The sequence below is a fragment of the Perca fluviatilis genome, chromosome 10 (assembly GCF_010015445.1).
Source record: "Perca fluviatilis chromosome 10, GENO_Pfluv_1.0, whole genome shotgun sequence".
Taxonomy (NCBI): domain Eukaryota; kingdom Metazoa; phylum Chordata; class Actinopteri; order Perciformes; family Percidae; genus Perca; species Perca fluviatilis.
In genome coordinates, this window is record NC_053121.1 from 18,821,738 (window position 1) to 18,839,312 (window position 17,575).

The 17,575-nt window shown below is 43.6% G+C and overlaps 1 protein-coding gene across 5 annotated transcripts in view; it reads right to left on the reverse strand.

The window, feature by feature from the left end:
• The window catches only part of LOC120566918 (A disintegrin and metalloproteinase with thrombospondin motifs 2-like), a 202,201-nt gene that overhangs the window by 115,643 nt on the left and 68,983 nt on the right, over positions 1-17,575 (reverse strand). For 4 of the 5 annotated variants that reach the window (XM_039813617.1, XM_039813621.1, XM_039813619.1 and 1 more), the window contains exon 2: positions 13,562-13,971. In XM_039813617.1, the coding sequence (XP_039669551.1) occupies positions 13,562-13,971 (410 nt within the window). Of the gene's footprint in view, positions 1-13,561; positions 13,972-15,858; positions 16,515-17,575 lie in introns of those variants that run through there. The other variant, XM_039813618.1, reaches the window with a different exon arrangement.

The following is a 17,575-nucleotide window of genomic DNA, read 5'->3' on the forward strand; positions in this document are numbered from 1 at the left end:
ATCCCAGCCTTGAACTACTACAGTCCGGGTGGTGGTAGTGGTGGTGGTGTGCGTTAGCCTAGAAATCTAGACGCACCCTAGTGGCAGCAAATTTATTTTGCAGCCAGGGGGGTCTAGGCACTCTCCGTTGACTTGCGAGCTGGAAAAAACAAACTCTGATCAGGCCAATCACATCGTGTATAGAGTCGGTGGGCGGGCTTATGGCTGCTGCTGGGAACAGCGGTCTTCTGGAAGACTTGGAGTTAAGCTTTTCTTTGAGAAAAGAACAAAGAACGGCACAGAAATCCTTCTTAAAAAAGGAAGATGTGTTCGGAATTTTGCCGACCGGATATGGCAAAAGTTTAATCTATCAACTAGCTTCGCTACCTTCTTCGTTGCTCTGCCTGGTTGTAGCGCTATCCTATTGCGTGCAGAGGGAATTTGATAGACAACGGTTTATCCTGCCCCTCGGATTGAGCTCCGTCAATGGAGAGTTCCCAGACCCAACATCTTCATGTGGGTCTGGCTTGTCAGGCTAGGTGTGTGTAGGAGTGGGTGAAAAAGTGGGGAGACAGTACAGAAAGGGAGAAAGAGGATTAGAAATGAACTGTGGAGATAGAGCACAACCTGACAATAAGTCCCTTCTCCCCAGTGTGTCTGTGTCTGAGTGTCAGTGTGTGTGAAATAGAGAGGCAGAGGATTAGCCTCTGAGAAAAAAAAAAATTTCCCTTTGTGATGCTGTCAATCATCGCTGTGTGTGTGTGTGTGTGTGTGTGTGTGTGTGTGTGTGTGTGTGTGTGTGTGTGTGTGTGTGTGTGTGTGTGTGTGTGTGTGTGTGTGTGTAGTGATGATTAGAGTGCGGATCAGGCCGCATTTTTCTGTCCAAGCCCGGCCCCTGTCTGACAGAGCAGTAACCGAACCCGGCCCACGTCTGACAGGCATTAAGATATTTATGTCCGAGCACGACCCGAACCCGACACAGTTAAATTCAAATTTTTTTCTCATACTAATGACCAGTGTTGCCACAGTTACTTTGAAAAAGTAACTTAGTTACTTTACAGATTACTTGGTTTTAAAAGTAACAAAGTTAGATTACAAGTTACATTCAGCAACTGCCGACAACACCCCCACAGCCTCAACATAAAAATGACAACCAGTTTACTGTGAGGCAGCTCGGCGTTGCCAGTAGTAGGATCTGGTTTATTATGGCACGAAAGAGAGCAAGTCAACCGTGTTTAAGGGCAGCATTTCCGCTACAACATAGGCCTACTGCCCGACCAACTTCTTCAACTCTCCCCCACTTACTGGTTTTGCACCGAAGTCCAGCTTTTGTCGTTTGGGTGGTGGGGGACCTCCTGCTCTCTGCTTCGCACCACCTGCTGGGACTTGCTCTGTTAGTTTGACTGCAGTGCTGCGACTCCAAATGTTTCTTCATATTTGACGTAGTGTTTTTGTAGCTAGATAACACTTTGTCGCCACCAGCATAGAGTGTACAACGAACCTTAATACTGCCGTCTTTAGCTGACACAAACTCAAAATAGTATTTCCAGCTAGAAAACGCGCATCTCTCTCCTCCCTCCATTGTTGTTTACGTTTGTGTCGCTGCGTGGTACACGTGAACTGTCCACATGCTGAAAACGTGACTTGTCGTGACTTCACTCCTTGACCCAAGACGCAAGAAGAAAGCAAATATATATATATTTTTACTAAGGAAAATTACAAAAATAGTAACGCAGAGTGACTTGGATAAGTAACTTCAATCTGATTACTGGTTTGTAAATAGTAACGCGTTAGATTAATGTCACTTAAAGTCCAACACAAAGAAGACATGTGCCACAAAGATTGCAAATATCACCAAATGCACTAATCACCTTAAGCATTACCATTACATGCAAACATTTAACCAGTAATTACACCTATTCCTGGGAATAAAAAAAAGCAAAATACATTATTCTGATTAGTATCATCATAAATGAGGGATTTTAACTGATGAATAAGATATAAGCTGTAAACACTTCACACTGTGGGATTCAGAAGGATTTTGACTGACAGGATTGTGTTATTTTTGAGTGATTATGTATTTAAATAGCTTTTCTGTTTGCAGCTCACATTATTCCTGGTCAGTAGGGGTGGGGGAAAAAATTGATACAGCATAGTATCACAATATTTTCCGTGGCAATACTGTATTGTTACACAGACGCCAAGTATCGATCTAGTATGTTTGTATGTAAGTATGTTTGTCTGCTCGACAATCATATTTTGCAGCAATAAAATTGAAGTGAGATGAACAAACAGAAATTTATCTTTTTAGATAAAACAGATGTTGACAAAGTTTCCTTTTGGGGACATAATTTGAAATTGGGAAAAATATGAAGTTGGAATAAAGGTAATACATTGCAGTATATCGCAGAATATTGCAATATGTTTAAAATCGCAATAATATCATATGACAGAAGTATCGTGATGATATCGTATTGTGAGACCTCTGGTGATTCCCACCCCTACTGGTCAGGTTCTCAAATCTCTTACTAGGGAATTTAAAGCTAAAGGTAATCTTAACCTTAACAGAATAGTGGAATCATTTATATTGTGATGAATATCACCTGTATCCCCCTGCTATTGAGTGTTGATTAAATGCTTGATGGTGATTGGCCATTTTCAGGACTGGTCCAGATCCCTGCAACGACCTTTGGACAAAATAATTCAGCCACTTCAACCACTAGTTGGCGCTATAGCAGAACAAACGTGTTTGGCCTTATAACCAAACCGTACATCGCACATTAAAAATACACCCCACCACGCCACGCCCATTTCCACCTATACTTTTATGCACTATTTATCATAAACCTACTTTTTCTAACTCCTACACCGTACAACCGATTTGCACAAAACTTGGTACGTAGCATCTCCAGATTGACCTGACAAAAAGTTAGCAAAAGAATTTTTATCGGATGAAAATTGCACAAATTACACACAAACAAATTTGCGTAGCTAGCTACGAAAACAAGAACATGAAAGGGAAGTTTGGGGTCCCCTGCTGGAGCTGCTCCCCCCTGCTATCCGACACCGGATAAGCGGATGAAGATGGATGGATGGATGGATAGCTACGAAAACACGAACTTTGCCATATCTTGGCCAAAATAAATGGTATTAACGCAAAACTTTATATTCTTGTTTGCCATGACCCTCTGATGCTCCCCAACTAATTTGAATTGGCCACTAGGGGGCACTACAAGTACAAAGAGTTTATATCTCATGAACAGCTCATCCGATTTTTATGAAATTTTGAGGGTACCATCTAGGGCCAGTCCTGAGGCCACGCCTACAGTGGAGTAGTGATTCGTCAAAGTGGGCATGGCCTATGGAAGCGAGGTTTGGATTCACCACTTACACTAATGTGAGCAACTTCAAATTTACATTGTAGATGTACAATGGTTCATGGACCTAACATACAAAACATTACACATATGGACCACTAGGTGGCGCTATAATGACGTCAAACCTATTTAACTCCCACATCCCACATTAGAAAACCTTATACCCACGTGTTCCTTGAATCAAGCTGAATCACAGGATATAGGCCACGGGCATTTCCGCTAAAAGGTTTTTTGCAATATTGCGCAATGTGCAAAACCAACTTTTTCTAACTCCTCCTACGCCGTGCGACTGATATGCAGGAATCCTGGTACCTAACATCTCCAGATGGACCTGACCAAAAGTTATCAAAAGAATTTTCAAAAGTTAAGGTATGTGCATTTTATGACCAAATAAAATTTCCTAGCTAGCTACCAAACACAAACTTCATCATATCTCGGCCAAATTAAATGCTATCAGCAAAAAGCTTGAGATTATTGTTCAATATCACACTTCGATGCTCTCTACCAAATTTAGCAAACATCGGCCACTAGGGGGCGCTATAATCAATGCTTATGCGTTTTGGCCAATAACTCAATGCATTTAAATGGAACATTTGCGATTGCAATTTCTCTGCCGTAGTAATTGCTATCGACACAAAACTTGTGATGCTCGTTCGGCATGCCGCTCTGAGGCTCTTTACCACATTTGGCAAAGATTGGCCATTAGGGGGCACTATAGTCAACGTAGACCAGTTTTGGCCCTTTTACTCAATCAATGTTAATGGGATATTTGCAACGGCAACGTACCGCAGACCTTGCGGCTCACACCTCTCGATATTTCCTAATGTTTGCCTCCCCACCATCCCGCTTTGGGTCCCGCTTTGGGTCGCTCCCCGGGTCGTCAGGGGCGACTCGCATCACGGGCAACTGGCGCGATGAGGCTTGGACCCCGTCATAACTGCTTGCAGTTCTAGTTGTAATTGTAAGGCAGTATCCAAAGCTTTTCTTGTACACTCTGGCAGACGATCAGTCACTGTGATCAAAGAGCTAGATGTGTTTCTTTGTTTCTGCTATTTCACTCCAGCCCCCACAGAGTCAGTTATTAGAATACAATATATTATTATATAATATATTACATATGCTGGTACACTAAAAATTCCCGAGGTCCTCATGCACTGGCAAAAAAAATAATAATAATAATAATAAACCGGGAGAGAAAAAGTGATTATTTCTCTATTGCGGAAAATAAAAACAGGCAGCCTTAGTTAGATGAGGAGGGTGTGAGTTTCTGTTATGAGGTGCGATTCTTGCCGCTTAGCTGCCTGCTGCAGTAAGCGCAAAGCAAAATGATTTTCAGACACTTTATGCAGACAGACAGAGATGCAGGCAGACATACAGACAGTCTCTGTTCCATTGAGGAACATGCAAACAGAAAATGCAAACGAGACAGCTAAACAATTCAATCCAGTGGAAAAACAAATTTTGACTAACTAATTAGATCAGGCTGGGACAAAATGCACACATATTTTTTTTAGTGTAGGGGGTTTAAGTATGCACTCATGCAGTGAAAGCAACCGGCAAACATAAAATATCCATGATCAGTAAGAGAAGTGTACTAGCCTCTGGAAGCAGGCAAGTGAACTTAGCGGAGAGGAAGTGAAAATAAAAAGGTTTTTTTTGTTTTCTTTCATGCTAATCAAGAAGAGTGTCTCCTCCCTCCCTCCATACACTCCATCCCTTCTGACTGAGCACTGAGCAGGTGGCGACTGTTATGATGCTGCCGTTGTTCTTGTTCAGGTTTGGGCACATTAAGATTCCACTGTGCTCTTCCTCCCTCACCATTTGTGTTACTGTCGTTTTCCTCCACCTACCCTCCTTTCTCTCTCATCCTCAGTCTCTCTCATGTTGTGATGTGTATGTGAGGATTATGTGGGGAAAACTTTCAGGGTACAAAGCCACTTGTGTGGCGGAGGGGAGGTAAAACGGCGCGGCCACAGGAGACGTGGGCTGGGTCAGCCAGGGCTAGGCAGGCAGAAGGTTTGTTAAAACGCTGGAACACGGAGGAGGATTTCTCATCCTGTTTCCAAGATCCTTCACAGAGGCTGCTGGGGCCTGTTAGCTCGAGAACTGCTGATGTGGATAGCATCGATCAGTTTCCTGCACTGCCCTGCGGTCTGTGGGACTTGCCGGCTGACTGATTGACTGACTGACAGGCAAGCTGGGCTTCAGAGAATTAACTTTATTTTGGTCACTGAAACAGTTGATCTCCTAATTGTGACCCCTGATTCGTCGAATTCTGTGCAGACCATGAAATGCTTTTTGTCCATTCATCTGGTATTTGGGGTTTTTGCCCTCCACTGTGCAAATGGCAATCATGGGAGGAGAGCCAAAAGGTGTTTGGATCATTGTGATTAGCACGGTGACCATGCTACCCACACAAACACAAACTCAATATACAAAGGCATGTAGTCTGCCTTTCCTATATTCACGGCTCACCACTCTGCACCTCTCAGACAACAAAATTGCACCTATACATTGGGATGGAGGTAAGGAAGGAGTAATTTCATCATGTGCTATTGTGACTGGCCCATCGGTTATGAAATCAGTAAATGTGACTGTATGAGAAGATAATTCATTAATCATTACTGTACACCCTCCGTTTTTCCACTTTACCCACCTTTTGTGGAAAACACACTTCACGTATATGAACCAAAATAACAAGCAATGACTATGCACTGGTCATTGCACTGTTAAACATATAGCCCAAAGTCTGGGATATCACCATGACATCCAGGAACCACGTTTCCTTTTGACAGCACATGTACAGTGAACTATTCTATCCCCACTACTGCATCATTTCCATGAGCTGATTTTAGTTACAAAATAACCTGCTGTTATCGTGACATCACAGAGGTGTTTCCCTATAATTATTGGGGTTCCACTGTTCCATTTTCTCGAATGAATCCTGTTATTTCAACCACTCAAACAAACCGTGTGCTCTGAGCCAGCACTCTGTGAATGACAGAGAGCGAGACAAAGAGAGTCAAGGGGGCTGGTTAAGTGCACTGAGTGAGAGGCAGTAATCACAGCTCTGGTAAAAGCACTCCTTTGCTCTGTATAGTGTTCCTCAGAATGGGCCTGCTCTCGGTCTGTCTGACTCTCGCTCTCTCTCTCCCACCCTCTCTTCTTCTATTTCTCTCTCTGTCTGATAATAGCTCTAGATTGAATAATTGTGTGTTTGAGTGGAGCTACACTGCAGGGGTAGAACCTGCAATCAGATACTGAGAACATGTTTCTCTCTCTCGCTATCTGTCTGTCTCTCCATTCATACCATGCCTCAGCAGTCTAGCCTCTCCACACCCAGCCCTCCCTCCAGCCATGTGGTTCCTGCAAGCGTTCCTCAACCATCACTCCTCCACTTTTTTTGTTTCCTCTACATACACGCAGTCTCCTCTACACAGCTAGTGAGGGCTGAGGTCAATAACAGCTGTGCGCCGTGCTGTAATTGATGTCATCGTTTCAATTTGAGCTGATTACAGTTGAGAGCTGCTTATCGTGTGACCTGGGGTGGAATAACACACTGTAAGGCCCAGTGAGCTGCCACGCCTGACCAAGCTAAACTGCCGGGCTGGATAGATGAATGGATGGGTTGGCTCAGCCCAGGGCTGCCTTTTCTATTGACTCCTACTGCGGAGGTAATGACTGAGCCTATTCCAGGGGCATGGCTGGCGCAAGTATCCGTACTGCTGCCATTTAGTGTAGTGCTGGGGCTATTATTGTGAATGGCCTGCCCCACTGTCAACACACTCACACATGACTAAGAGCTCTGCTGGCACAGCTGGGTGTATGCAGACTGTGTGTGTGTTTAGTGGCTTTGTAATGTTAAGTAACTTTAAAACCTTATTAATTGTAGTCATATAACAATCACAACATCATTTCAATAAATTAAATTAGCAGTGTTACCCTGAAAGAGAAGAATGTGCCATCTCTAAGCACCCGCCCACAGAAAAGAAATAAACAAACCACCTGTCAATGCCTGAAAAAATTGGCATTTCTCCTTGCTGTTGCTGTTGAGTCTTTTCAATGAAAGCACCAAAATAACACCGCCGTCTTCCAGCATTCCTACTGTGCACTAATAACACACATGAACAGACTGAAGCACACAGCCATACATAAATATGGCATATCAGAATATACAAAGGGCAACACCTGCACAGGATCAGGGCTAATTAGCTGCCAACTAATGATGATACAGATACTATGCAAACAGCAGGCATAAAAAAATATCGAGTTAGTAACGCCCAGATCCAGCTTCTTGGTTCTAAACTTTTGCTGCATAGACAGTGGGCAATACCCTTAACCCTCAACGCCACTTGTCTGATCAACACTTGGGAGCAGAGCTGCTGCTAAAAACAGACAAAGACTGCTCACTAAAGGAACACTGTGTCTTTCTTTTTTGAATCTGTGGGTGTTTGGGGAGCAAAAAGCTGTCTGCCACATTCTTTTTCTCTCGCTTTCTCTGTCATTTTTCTGACTATCTTTTAATACCATCATTAGGAAAGCTCTTCTGCTTGCTGCTAGTGCTGCTGGCCAAGAAACACGAGACAGAGAGAGCGAAAGAAGGAAGACAGCGAAAGGAGCGAGGGGTGGAGACATTAAGAGAAATGTGTGCACACGTTTTTGTCATGCAGCGTGGTAAATTTGGTTCAGGGGAACTTTGCTTTTGGCTGCTGTCTGTCCCTGCTGTGTGTCAGAGCATCTGACCATACTGTAGGTGTGGCACGTGCTGGAGCACATGATTCCCACTTCAGCAAAGGTGTGCAGTGTGCATGTACATGTGAAAGTGTACAATGAACGACACGTGTGCTGTCATCCAAGTGTGCACCCTCCTGGATTTTATGAGTAAACCCCAAAATGACAGGCAATGCACTTCCTCTGTTTCAAACTCTGAGACATGAAGATCACTTGTCACCAAGGTGGATCTCATTTCAGCTGGAAATAGAGCTGGATCTCATTTCTGGCTTTTCCCTGTGCATGCCTATCAGCTCCACAGACCTGTGTGACCTGTGTTCCCACGGTAACCTGAAGCTGCCCTAGAATTTGTCAGAACTTGCTGATTATCTGGGGTGCTGTGGCCCATCTGGAAAACAGGCACCTCACACTAGAGATGGATATCTGGATATGCAGCACTGTATGTGTTTATGGTTTGAAGGTTAAGTAGATCCTGGTGGAAGATGACGATATTTAAAACTTTTAGAAATTATTTTACTCTATTACCTTCGGTCTAGTCCAGACATCTTCAACAGGGGGTCCGTAACCCCTATGGGGTCCTCAGAGTTAGTGCAGGGGGGCCACCAAATTATGTTAAAAAAAATGTTTAAAATTTTTTGAAAGTTTCTTTGTTCAAAAATTTAAATATGTCTGAAAACATACATTAATATGAATCCAACATATTAATAGCAAAGATAAATTGACAAATTTGTGAAAAAAATATTTATACATTCAAGATAAGCTTACTATTGGTACAGTAGCCATTATGATAGCAGTTAAGCTTACCCTACCCTCCACTGTGAGAGTGAGCAAATGGAAAGTTTAAAGAAAAAGACACATTTTGAAAATATTTAATAAAAAAAAAAATGACAATTATTTAGGCCATATACAAATTCTTGGCAGTTTTTTGTAAGTTTATTACATCTTCACAAATAAGTCACATTAGCTACAAAAGAGAGCGACATGCACTCGCTTGTGGGCGCTCCTGGGCGTGCCTAGCCTACCCCTGGTTGCTTGGCAACAGTAAACAGAAATTCTCCGGTGCTACCTTCAAGCACGTCTTAAAAGTTACTTCAGAGGTATTGTTAAGTCACAAAAACAACGTTTTTGGATTTAAAAGTATTTATTTCTCGATAAAAGTAACAAAATATATGAAATAAAATGCCAACCATATCAGATATATACATAAATACGATGTCCTGAAGCGTTTTCCGCCATCTTAAATTATTTTCTTTGACTTGAGCCACTGACATACGTCACGCTGCCCTCACGCTACCTTTACTCCGATTGGCAGTCATTTTGTCGCATTGCTCAGCATTTGCATAAAATCGACTTGTCTATTTTGGCCCCGCCTTGCTCGTGGCAGCGGCAAGCTTGCTGCTTGTCGCTGGCAAACAGCCACTCCCATTGAAAATGAATGGCAGCCTGTCGCTTTGTCTCTGTCTCTTGTAGCTAATGTGACTGAGGGTTTAAGGATTAAGGGGTCCCTGGCCTAAAAAATGTTGAAGACCCCTGGTTTAGTCTATATCGACAACGTTTCATTTACGGGATAGTTCCCATGCCACTGGAAATTCCACCGGATGTCCCTCACCTTCCGCTTTCTTTGCGTTGGCATTCTAAGTCGATTTATGAGAACTATGGTTAACTGCTCCTCAGATCCCTGCAGGGTAAATCCTGACAGCTAGCTGTCCAATCTGAGTTTCTGTTGCATGACTAAAACAACCTTTGAACGTACAAGTTCCACCAAAACAAGTTCCTTCCCAAGGCTATTTTGCAGAGGCGCCGTTGCTCCATCTGGCGCTTAGCGCCACCCAAGACGATTGTGATTGGTTTAAAGAAATGCCAATAAAACAGAGCACATTTTCCTCCTACCCAAGAATGTTGTGTGGACTAGCCAGACCCTCCTCCGAAGCGCTGTGGAGGTACGTAGGTCTGACAATGCGAGACTACCTTCTGTCTATCCATACTTTCCATTTATTGCATTTTTTTGAAGATGGTCTATTCAAGATTCTTCTTTCTTTCTCGGCTTAAACTTTTGCTGGGTCACATTGGTGCATGCTGAGCATTCAGAGTTTAGAAATGGTCACATAATACTAATTGCTCTCAACATAATCTCTTTTTCTGTCTGTGTGCTTGTGGCTACATAAAGGATAAAACTACTTAAACTATTAAATCATGACTGAGAACTTCAGAACATGCTCTATGTTCTAGTAAACAGTGTTCATAAACAACAGAAGTACAGACTTTCATAAAAACTAAAAAAAAAGCTTAAATATAAGAGGCTCTGATTTATTTGATGAAAATGAATAAACGTCCAAAGTGAAAATCATTGCATTCCTGGCTGAGAGTATGCGCTCAGACATTGTAAGCACCCTGTGTACAGTGTGACAGTCCCTACTAGCACGTCACAATGACAGAATTATCTAGCATGGATAATAGCCATAACTCCCATCACTATGTCTCTCCATCTCTTCTAGAAAAATGAAAAGCAGCTCTGCTGACACTCAACATTCCACATAAGTCCTAAACACACACACACACACACACCTGACCTCACACCCACATGTGCACAAAATCAGGCCAACACAGCCTCCACATCTCTGAACAAATACTGTAGGTGACGCTGAAGGAAAGACCACAAGTGGGGCCAGAGGTGCGCGCGCACACACACACACACACACACACACACACACACACACACACACACACACACACAGTACAGTGTGCTGCCTCCCCTCAACCATCCAGAGAACTAACCAGCTGATCACAGCTCCAAAGGTCATTTGTCCATTCAAAAGTTTCCTTTTTCCCTGTGCTCTTTCATGCTCTCTTATTTATTCTGGTCATTTGCTACTTCTTGAAATCTATACCCTTTGCCCTCTTCATCTTCCCTCCTTTCCCTCTTTATTGTATCATCACACACCCTGGATCACAGCCAGCAAGAGGTTCTTGGCTGTAAAAGGCAACACAGGGCAGAAAAGGCTCTAACCAGGTGGCTGGGTCACTGAGGAAGTGGGCACAGCAGGGCAGAGCTGGCTCTGCTGGGTTTAAAAAAGCAGATGCAGCAGCAGAGCTTCGGCAGAACCTGACAGAGCTTGGCTATATTTCTAGGCATGCCTGAGGAGGTTGTAAGAATTGATTAGTAATGACAGGAGTTGCTCAGAGGCACGGAGAAACAAATTAAATATAAGTGGACAGCACTAATGTGATTATATAAAAGGGCTTTTCCTTATTTGACTATTTGGTTTGGCTATCTTCAGCACTGATAAATAATATGTCCTATACATTTTCATTGTTAACGACTTGTCATATACTTATCCTTTTTATTTTAATTTAACCTTTATTTAGCCAGGTAAGTCGATTGAGAACAACTTCTCATTTGCAACGACGACCTGTCACATTCACACAGTTCCACATTCATACCATTCATACTCCTCAGCAATTTCAACAAGGCAAATGCTACAAGATTACATTTTGCAAACAGCCTCAACAAACATGAGTTTAAAGGATAGGTTCACATTGTTCACAACACTCACATGCTCACAATTCCTTCTGTCCATACAGGCCCTGAAGAGATCCCTTTCTAATGAAACTTATGTAAGCTTTGGGGGACAAAATCCTCAGTCCTCATCCAGTAGAAATTTAGCTGAAGCCAGTATAAGACATCAGCAGTCTGAGTTAGACAAAGTGACTATTTTCATATATTACATTCTTTTTCGAATAAAATTCCTTATTTGTTTCATTGTTCAATGTTTTCTTGCTGAGCTGCGGTGGAGGGATGGTAAAATAAAAGACATAATTTTGTACTAAACAGACCATAACTTTGGAAGATACCCACTTGATTCATCTTACTCTGATTGCTAAAGTTTGATATTAGCTTTGCCTGCACTTAAAGGTGCCCTGTGCAGTTATGTTAACATTCAGCATTTTTCACCAAAATGTATTGTGTGATTTGAGGCCTGACAGCTGTGTTGAATGCATTTACTTCATCATAAAACTTGCAGTCTTCTTCTTTCTTGCCTCTGGTGGTAGATTGCTACATTACCACCACCAACTGTCCAACAGTGGAATAGCGTAAAATTGGCAGCAATATTGTGTATTGCGTTGCCCACAAGCTTGTGTGCATACATGTCCATCCTTGTGCATGTGCATAACACACAAACAATTATTAAAGTGAACAAAAACTGTTTCAATGTACACATGGGCATGTGAGTATTATTTTATGGAAGACAGACTTGGAAAACATGTGAACCCATCCTTTAAAATCCTGGCAGTGCATTCAGCCACTTAGGTGCTAACTGGTAAGCTGTTATTTATTTATTTATTTAACAACTACACATTGACAGCAACCTTTCCTAGGAATTGCCAAAAGAATGGCAGAATGACGGGCCGGAGCGAGCAGCAGAAGCAGTGAGTTGCTGCTGGCTGGTGTCAGGCTAAGTGGGCATGTCAGGCCTGTGCTGTCCTGGCTCCCTGCCTGCTCTCTCAGCTGCTTGCTCAGTCCCCTGTGTCCTCAACCCTAAACGGATCCAGTCGCTGCTACTCAGCTCCAGTGGCGGGCTGATCTGGCTGACTAATGAACACTTTTCCTAATGAGGGGAACTCCTCCCCCCAATCTCATCATTCCCAGTACACATTCTTTGCCCATTTTTTTTACTCATATTTACTTTTTTCCCCTCCACCTCATCCTCTGGGCACTGGTCTCCATCTTTCTGCATCCTCTCATCTCAGCAGTTCCTGTGCACATTCTTCACACAATCTATCTCTCACTTCTCTCCCTTGCAGACAGCCATTCACCAACTGTTTGCCATCTCTTTTCCTCTATTCATCATCAGCTCTATTAAAAGCATTTACAATTCAGGCTATTTCAGCAACTGTTGTGCAACCAAAATATTATATGGTGGCAGTTTCAATTCAAATGCTGATGTAGTGTCTGCTATTTGTCCAAGGCTTCAGCATCAGCATATAGTGAGCAGTACAAGCCAGCTAAATGTTATTCTAAAAGCATTTTGCTGAGATATCATACATATTGAGGTTATCTGTCAAATATCAGTGTACTGCTATAATCATTTCCTCCTTTTACATGAGCAAACTAAAAGGGGCAGAGGACAGAGGGATGAAAACATGACTCAGGCATTTCTCATGGCAGGCTTGATGTTACAACCAGTTTAGAGGAGAAAAGCAATGTAAATCAAAAGTTTGACACCATTACAACGTCTGAGCTATGGGGTCAACCAGAGATGGGGTCAAGGGGCAAAAATCTATTGCTTTTGCTATTATGTTGAAACTTTATATCAACCTTTTTCAAACAAAGAGCTCCCCTACAAACTTAGACATGCATCATCTGCGCTCTCGTGTCCGCTTGTGTCACTCTGTCCACGGACACCTTCACAGCGAGCTCAGTGAACATTTTAGCAGTTAGACAGATAAGAGTTAGCACAGGTTTGTCCACTCACCAGGCCGTCACAGTTGCTGATAGCCACAGTGGCTCCTGGTGTGTCTGTGATGTCCCCCACGTACAAGCATTCATCGTGCAGTGGCTCCGAGTGCCGGGCGCTGTCGCTGTCATCATGCCACTCCATCTTGGCTCCGGGGGCCACCAGCCTGGCATTGTGGTGCAAGCGCAGGTGGAACTCCCGGCCGAAGATGGTGACGTTGTAGTAAAGCCTTTCCCGAAAGGCCACAGGCTCTCCTTTTGGTCCTTCCCACTCATCACTGCCTACTCCTACCTCCCTCTTCCGGCGCCTACGGGACTGCCCTCCTGCCATTCGGCCAGCTGAGACGGCGTGTGACAAGAAGCGGCCCTCTGCGTCCACACTGATCGGCCTCACCAGTCCATACTCCCCCAGGACATGCTGCAGGGAGTCTGGGAACAGGACAGTTAAGGGGAAGGAGAGGGGATAATGGGTGAGAGGAGAGAGGAGAACATGAGGCAGGGGTAGGCGCGAGAAGGAAAAATTGTTATTTGGTGAGTAAGATGTGAAAATGTGGAAAAGGGTGGGAAGGAAGAAAATCAAAGGTTGAAGATAAGAAAAAGAAACCACAGCATGGAGAGGAGGAGACGTCATGGGAAAAGTGTGGGGGATAAACAGTGGAGAAAATGGGGAGTCATGTGCGCAGGGTGAAAAGGAGGATGGAAAAAAAGAGGTGGAAGGAAAAATAAGGGATTAGAAAAATGTCAAGCATGCCATGGAATTATTTATTCCTTATTTTGCGTCACAATAATAAATGAAAGAAATAAAAGCATGAACCTTTCACACACATGCACACACACGCACATGTAATTTGTGTAATTCAATTGCAGTAAAGATGGAGAGACATACAAAATACTGTGAAAGCCCATGGAGCTCAGGTCAATAGGCCTTTACTTATTCACTGACAATGCCAATATACCTCCGTTCACCGCAGGACCACCTTCAGGTGTGCGTTTATTTAGTCGCGCGCGCGCGCGCGCTCACACACACACACACACACACACACACACACACACACACACACACACACACACACAGCCCCACCCATGAACCCAGAGGCGACCCCGGTGCTCGGCACTGTGCGTTTTTTAAACGGCAGCCTCAGCAGTGCGCGCTGCGCTCCTGACACCTTCTGTGCCCTTCTACCGTCAACAGGAAAGCCAGTACAAGATCAAGGGGCTAATTGCGGCTTTCTCACGCTGTTTTCTCACTGTCAGGCTGCTCGATCCGAGGACAGTGATTTCTATAACCCCGACACTGACTGAATAAAAAAAGGAAAACCAAACCCTCTTATTAAGCGCTTACTATATGATGCACATTGGAGGGTATTTTGCAATCATGTATTCTATAATCATCATAATGTTAAATTATCATCATTGTAAAGTAATGTAATTAATGCAATATGAGGGATGACACCTAAAGACAGTTCATGCGTCTGACAATGACTTGGATTAGGCTAAGGGACATTTCTGTGACTGTGACAACACTGGTGCATTTTTTTAGGCGACCTGAGAAATGCTCCCACACACACACACACACACACACACACACACACACACACACACACACACACACACACACACACACACACACAAACACACACACACACACACACACACAGAGAGAGAGCCAAGGCCACTTTAAGGTGTCAATGCCATCAGAGTCACAGACAGTTATGCTATCACCTCATATGTGGTCCTCAGGTGAACTTGGTATTATTAATTTTTTTTTGATGAAGTTTAATGACTGATAAAACCCAAAACACTGTTAATATGTCTTGAGCCTCCATATCAGAGGAATGATTTGATAATAGTGTGATCAATAGGCTGACATCCGACTCCAGCGTTCAGTGACAGATCGATAAATGCGACAGCGGCAAAATCAGATAATGTTAGGCTACTTCCCTGCAAAATCCGACAGTAAACCGGCGCATCTGATGCCCCTTTACACCCCAGATAACATTATGGATGGGAGGAAGCATATTCACAACACTGCGTGCACCGCTGAGGGACCTCCAGAAAGAGCCTGCAAACAACACAGCAGGACGCACAGAAGTTGCAAACGCGTCCTACAATGTTGTTTGCAAAAACTGCAAAAGCATGCCAAAAATTAGACACAAGCAGGAGAAACCGGACAGTGTTTTTGCCGAGCTACGTTGAGCTCCAGGCTTCCAGTGAGCGCATGAAGAGCCCCGTGCAGCCCTGCTGATAAGAGATCAGCAGATACGTAGAACAACATAAACACTGACCACGTTTAAAACTGTAGGCTACTGTACGTACCAACGCTACTGGCGATGTAAAGGCCGCTGGTGTGCAGCAGAAAGGCCGGTAGAATAATTAGGACAGTAAATCCAGGCGAGAGACCCATGGCAGCTCCGAACTGCGCAGGTGAGAGAGTGGGACTCCGGGCTCCAGTGTGGTGAAGTTCCCCGCCTGGCGCGACCAGCCACGCCACGACAGCAACAGAACAGCAGCCCGCAACTAGACTGCCAAGTGCACCGGGAGAGACGGAGCTCTCCTCCCCTCTCTCTCTCCTGCTCTCCGCCGAGGTCTCTCTCTCTCTCGCTCTCTCTCTCTCCCACTCACACACTCTTACTCAACTCTCCTCCTCTCTTTCCTTCTATGTCTCTTTCTCTCAACTCCTCTCTCACATTGTGCGTTCTCCCCACTCTTTGCCTGCTCTGACAACTCCCAGACTCTACACACTCACACACACACACACACAAACCGGGCACCGGGCGCCCACACACTGCCTGTGTGTCTTTGCTGTGTAGATGAGAGGATATTTCAGAGAGCGCTGGCCGTGCTTCAGACAGACTGACTGACAGGCCCGCTGACAGCTCGCATCGACACGAAATGCAGTGAAATTAACTAACAAGCTGCTTTATCACACTTCCTCCTTTTCTGCAACTTGGACGCGCTCTCTGGTATGAAAACTACTGTTCAACTCTCCCCTGCGCCGGTCCCTGGTGTGCTGCAAGCCTTGCCTAAACTTTGAATATCCCGTCAAGTGTCCTGGCTTGGGTGAGCAGCTGCGCCCCGTGTGGCTCACTGGCGGAACCGCACTCAGTTTTGCAGGGCCCAAGGGTCCAATTTACAGACAGAAGAAAATTCTTACTAGCCCTAACCTGCTTGCCCTCATTTAATACATCATTTACCCCTCTTGACCACTAATCTGAGATTGTTGCTAACACTGATGAGCAGCATAAGGCGAACAACTGATAAGAACAGAACTGGTTTTATGTTTGCTTTTCTTTAAAAAAATAATATGAATTATTATAACACGGACAACGAAAAATTTAATATAAAATACAACTCTTACTCTAACCATTTTTGAAGACATACCAAAACCAGGTATTAAGATGAGTCCCAATTAGCAGTACAGTATGTCAACTTCAAAAAAGCTCAGATTTTATTTATAGTCTTTGGTGTCAGGTTTTAAAGGCAACACAAAGCAAAAAAAAAAAGAGTTCCAAAGAAGCAAAATCTCCTTGGTTACAAAAACTGCAAAATATAAAGCAGAGCAGCCTCAAATGATCACAATAGGCCAAATAATGACAATAATTACACTCTGCTATTGTACGACACCATGAAGAGCGGTCATTGAACAGAGGTAAAGTTTACTGACAGAGACAGATTAGTGAGGGGGGGGAGGGGGGTAGGATGGTCATTTTAATCTGTTTAACCATCTACTGCAGTGTATAAATGAGTGTATAAAGTCACATAACATATTGTTTATATCCCAGTTGGATTTTTTTTAAATGCGAGAGTTAAGCAGCACAGCAAAAGTTCTGCAAAAAGTAATTCACTCCAAATACAAACAGGAAGAGACGGTCATACACAGAGCAGGCATTATAAAATGATCAATCAACATTGTTCTTGCATTGTTGAGTACATTTTAATTTCTATAGATCATACTAAAGTCAATACTGCTGCAAGTCCTAGTGGTATTAGCCCACAATAAGGCAATTGTGGACAACAACAATCTTTTTAATTT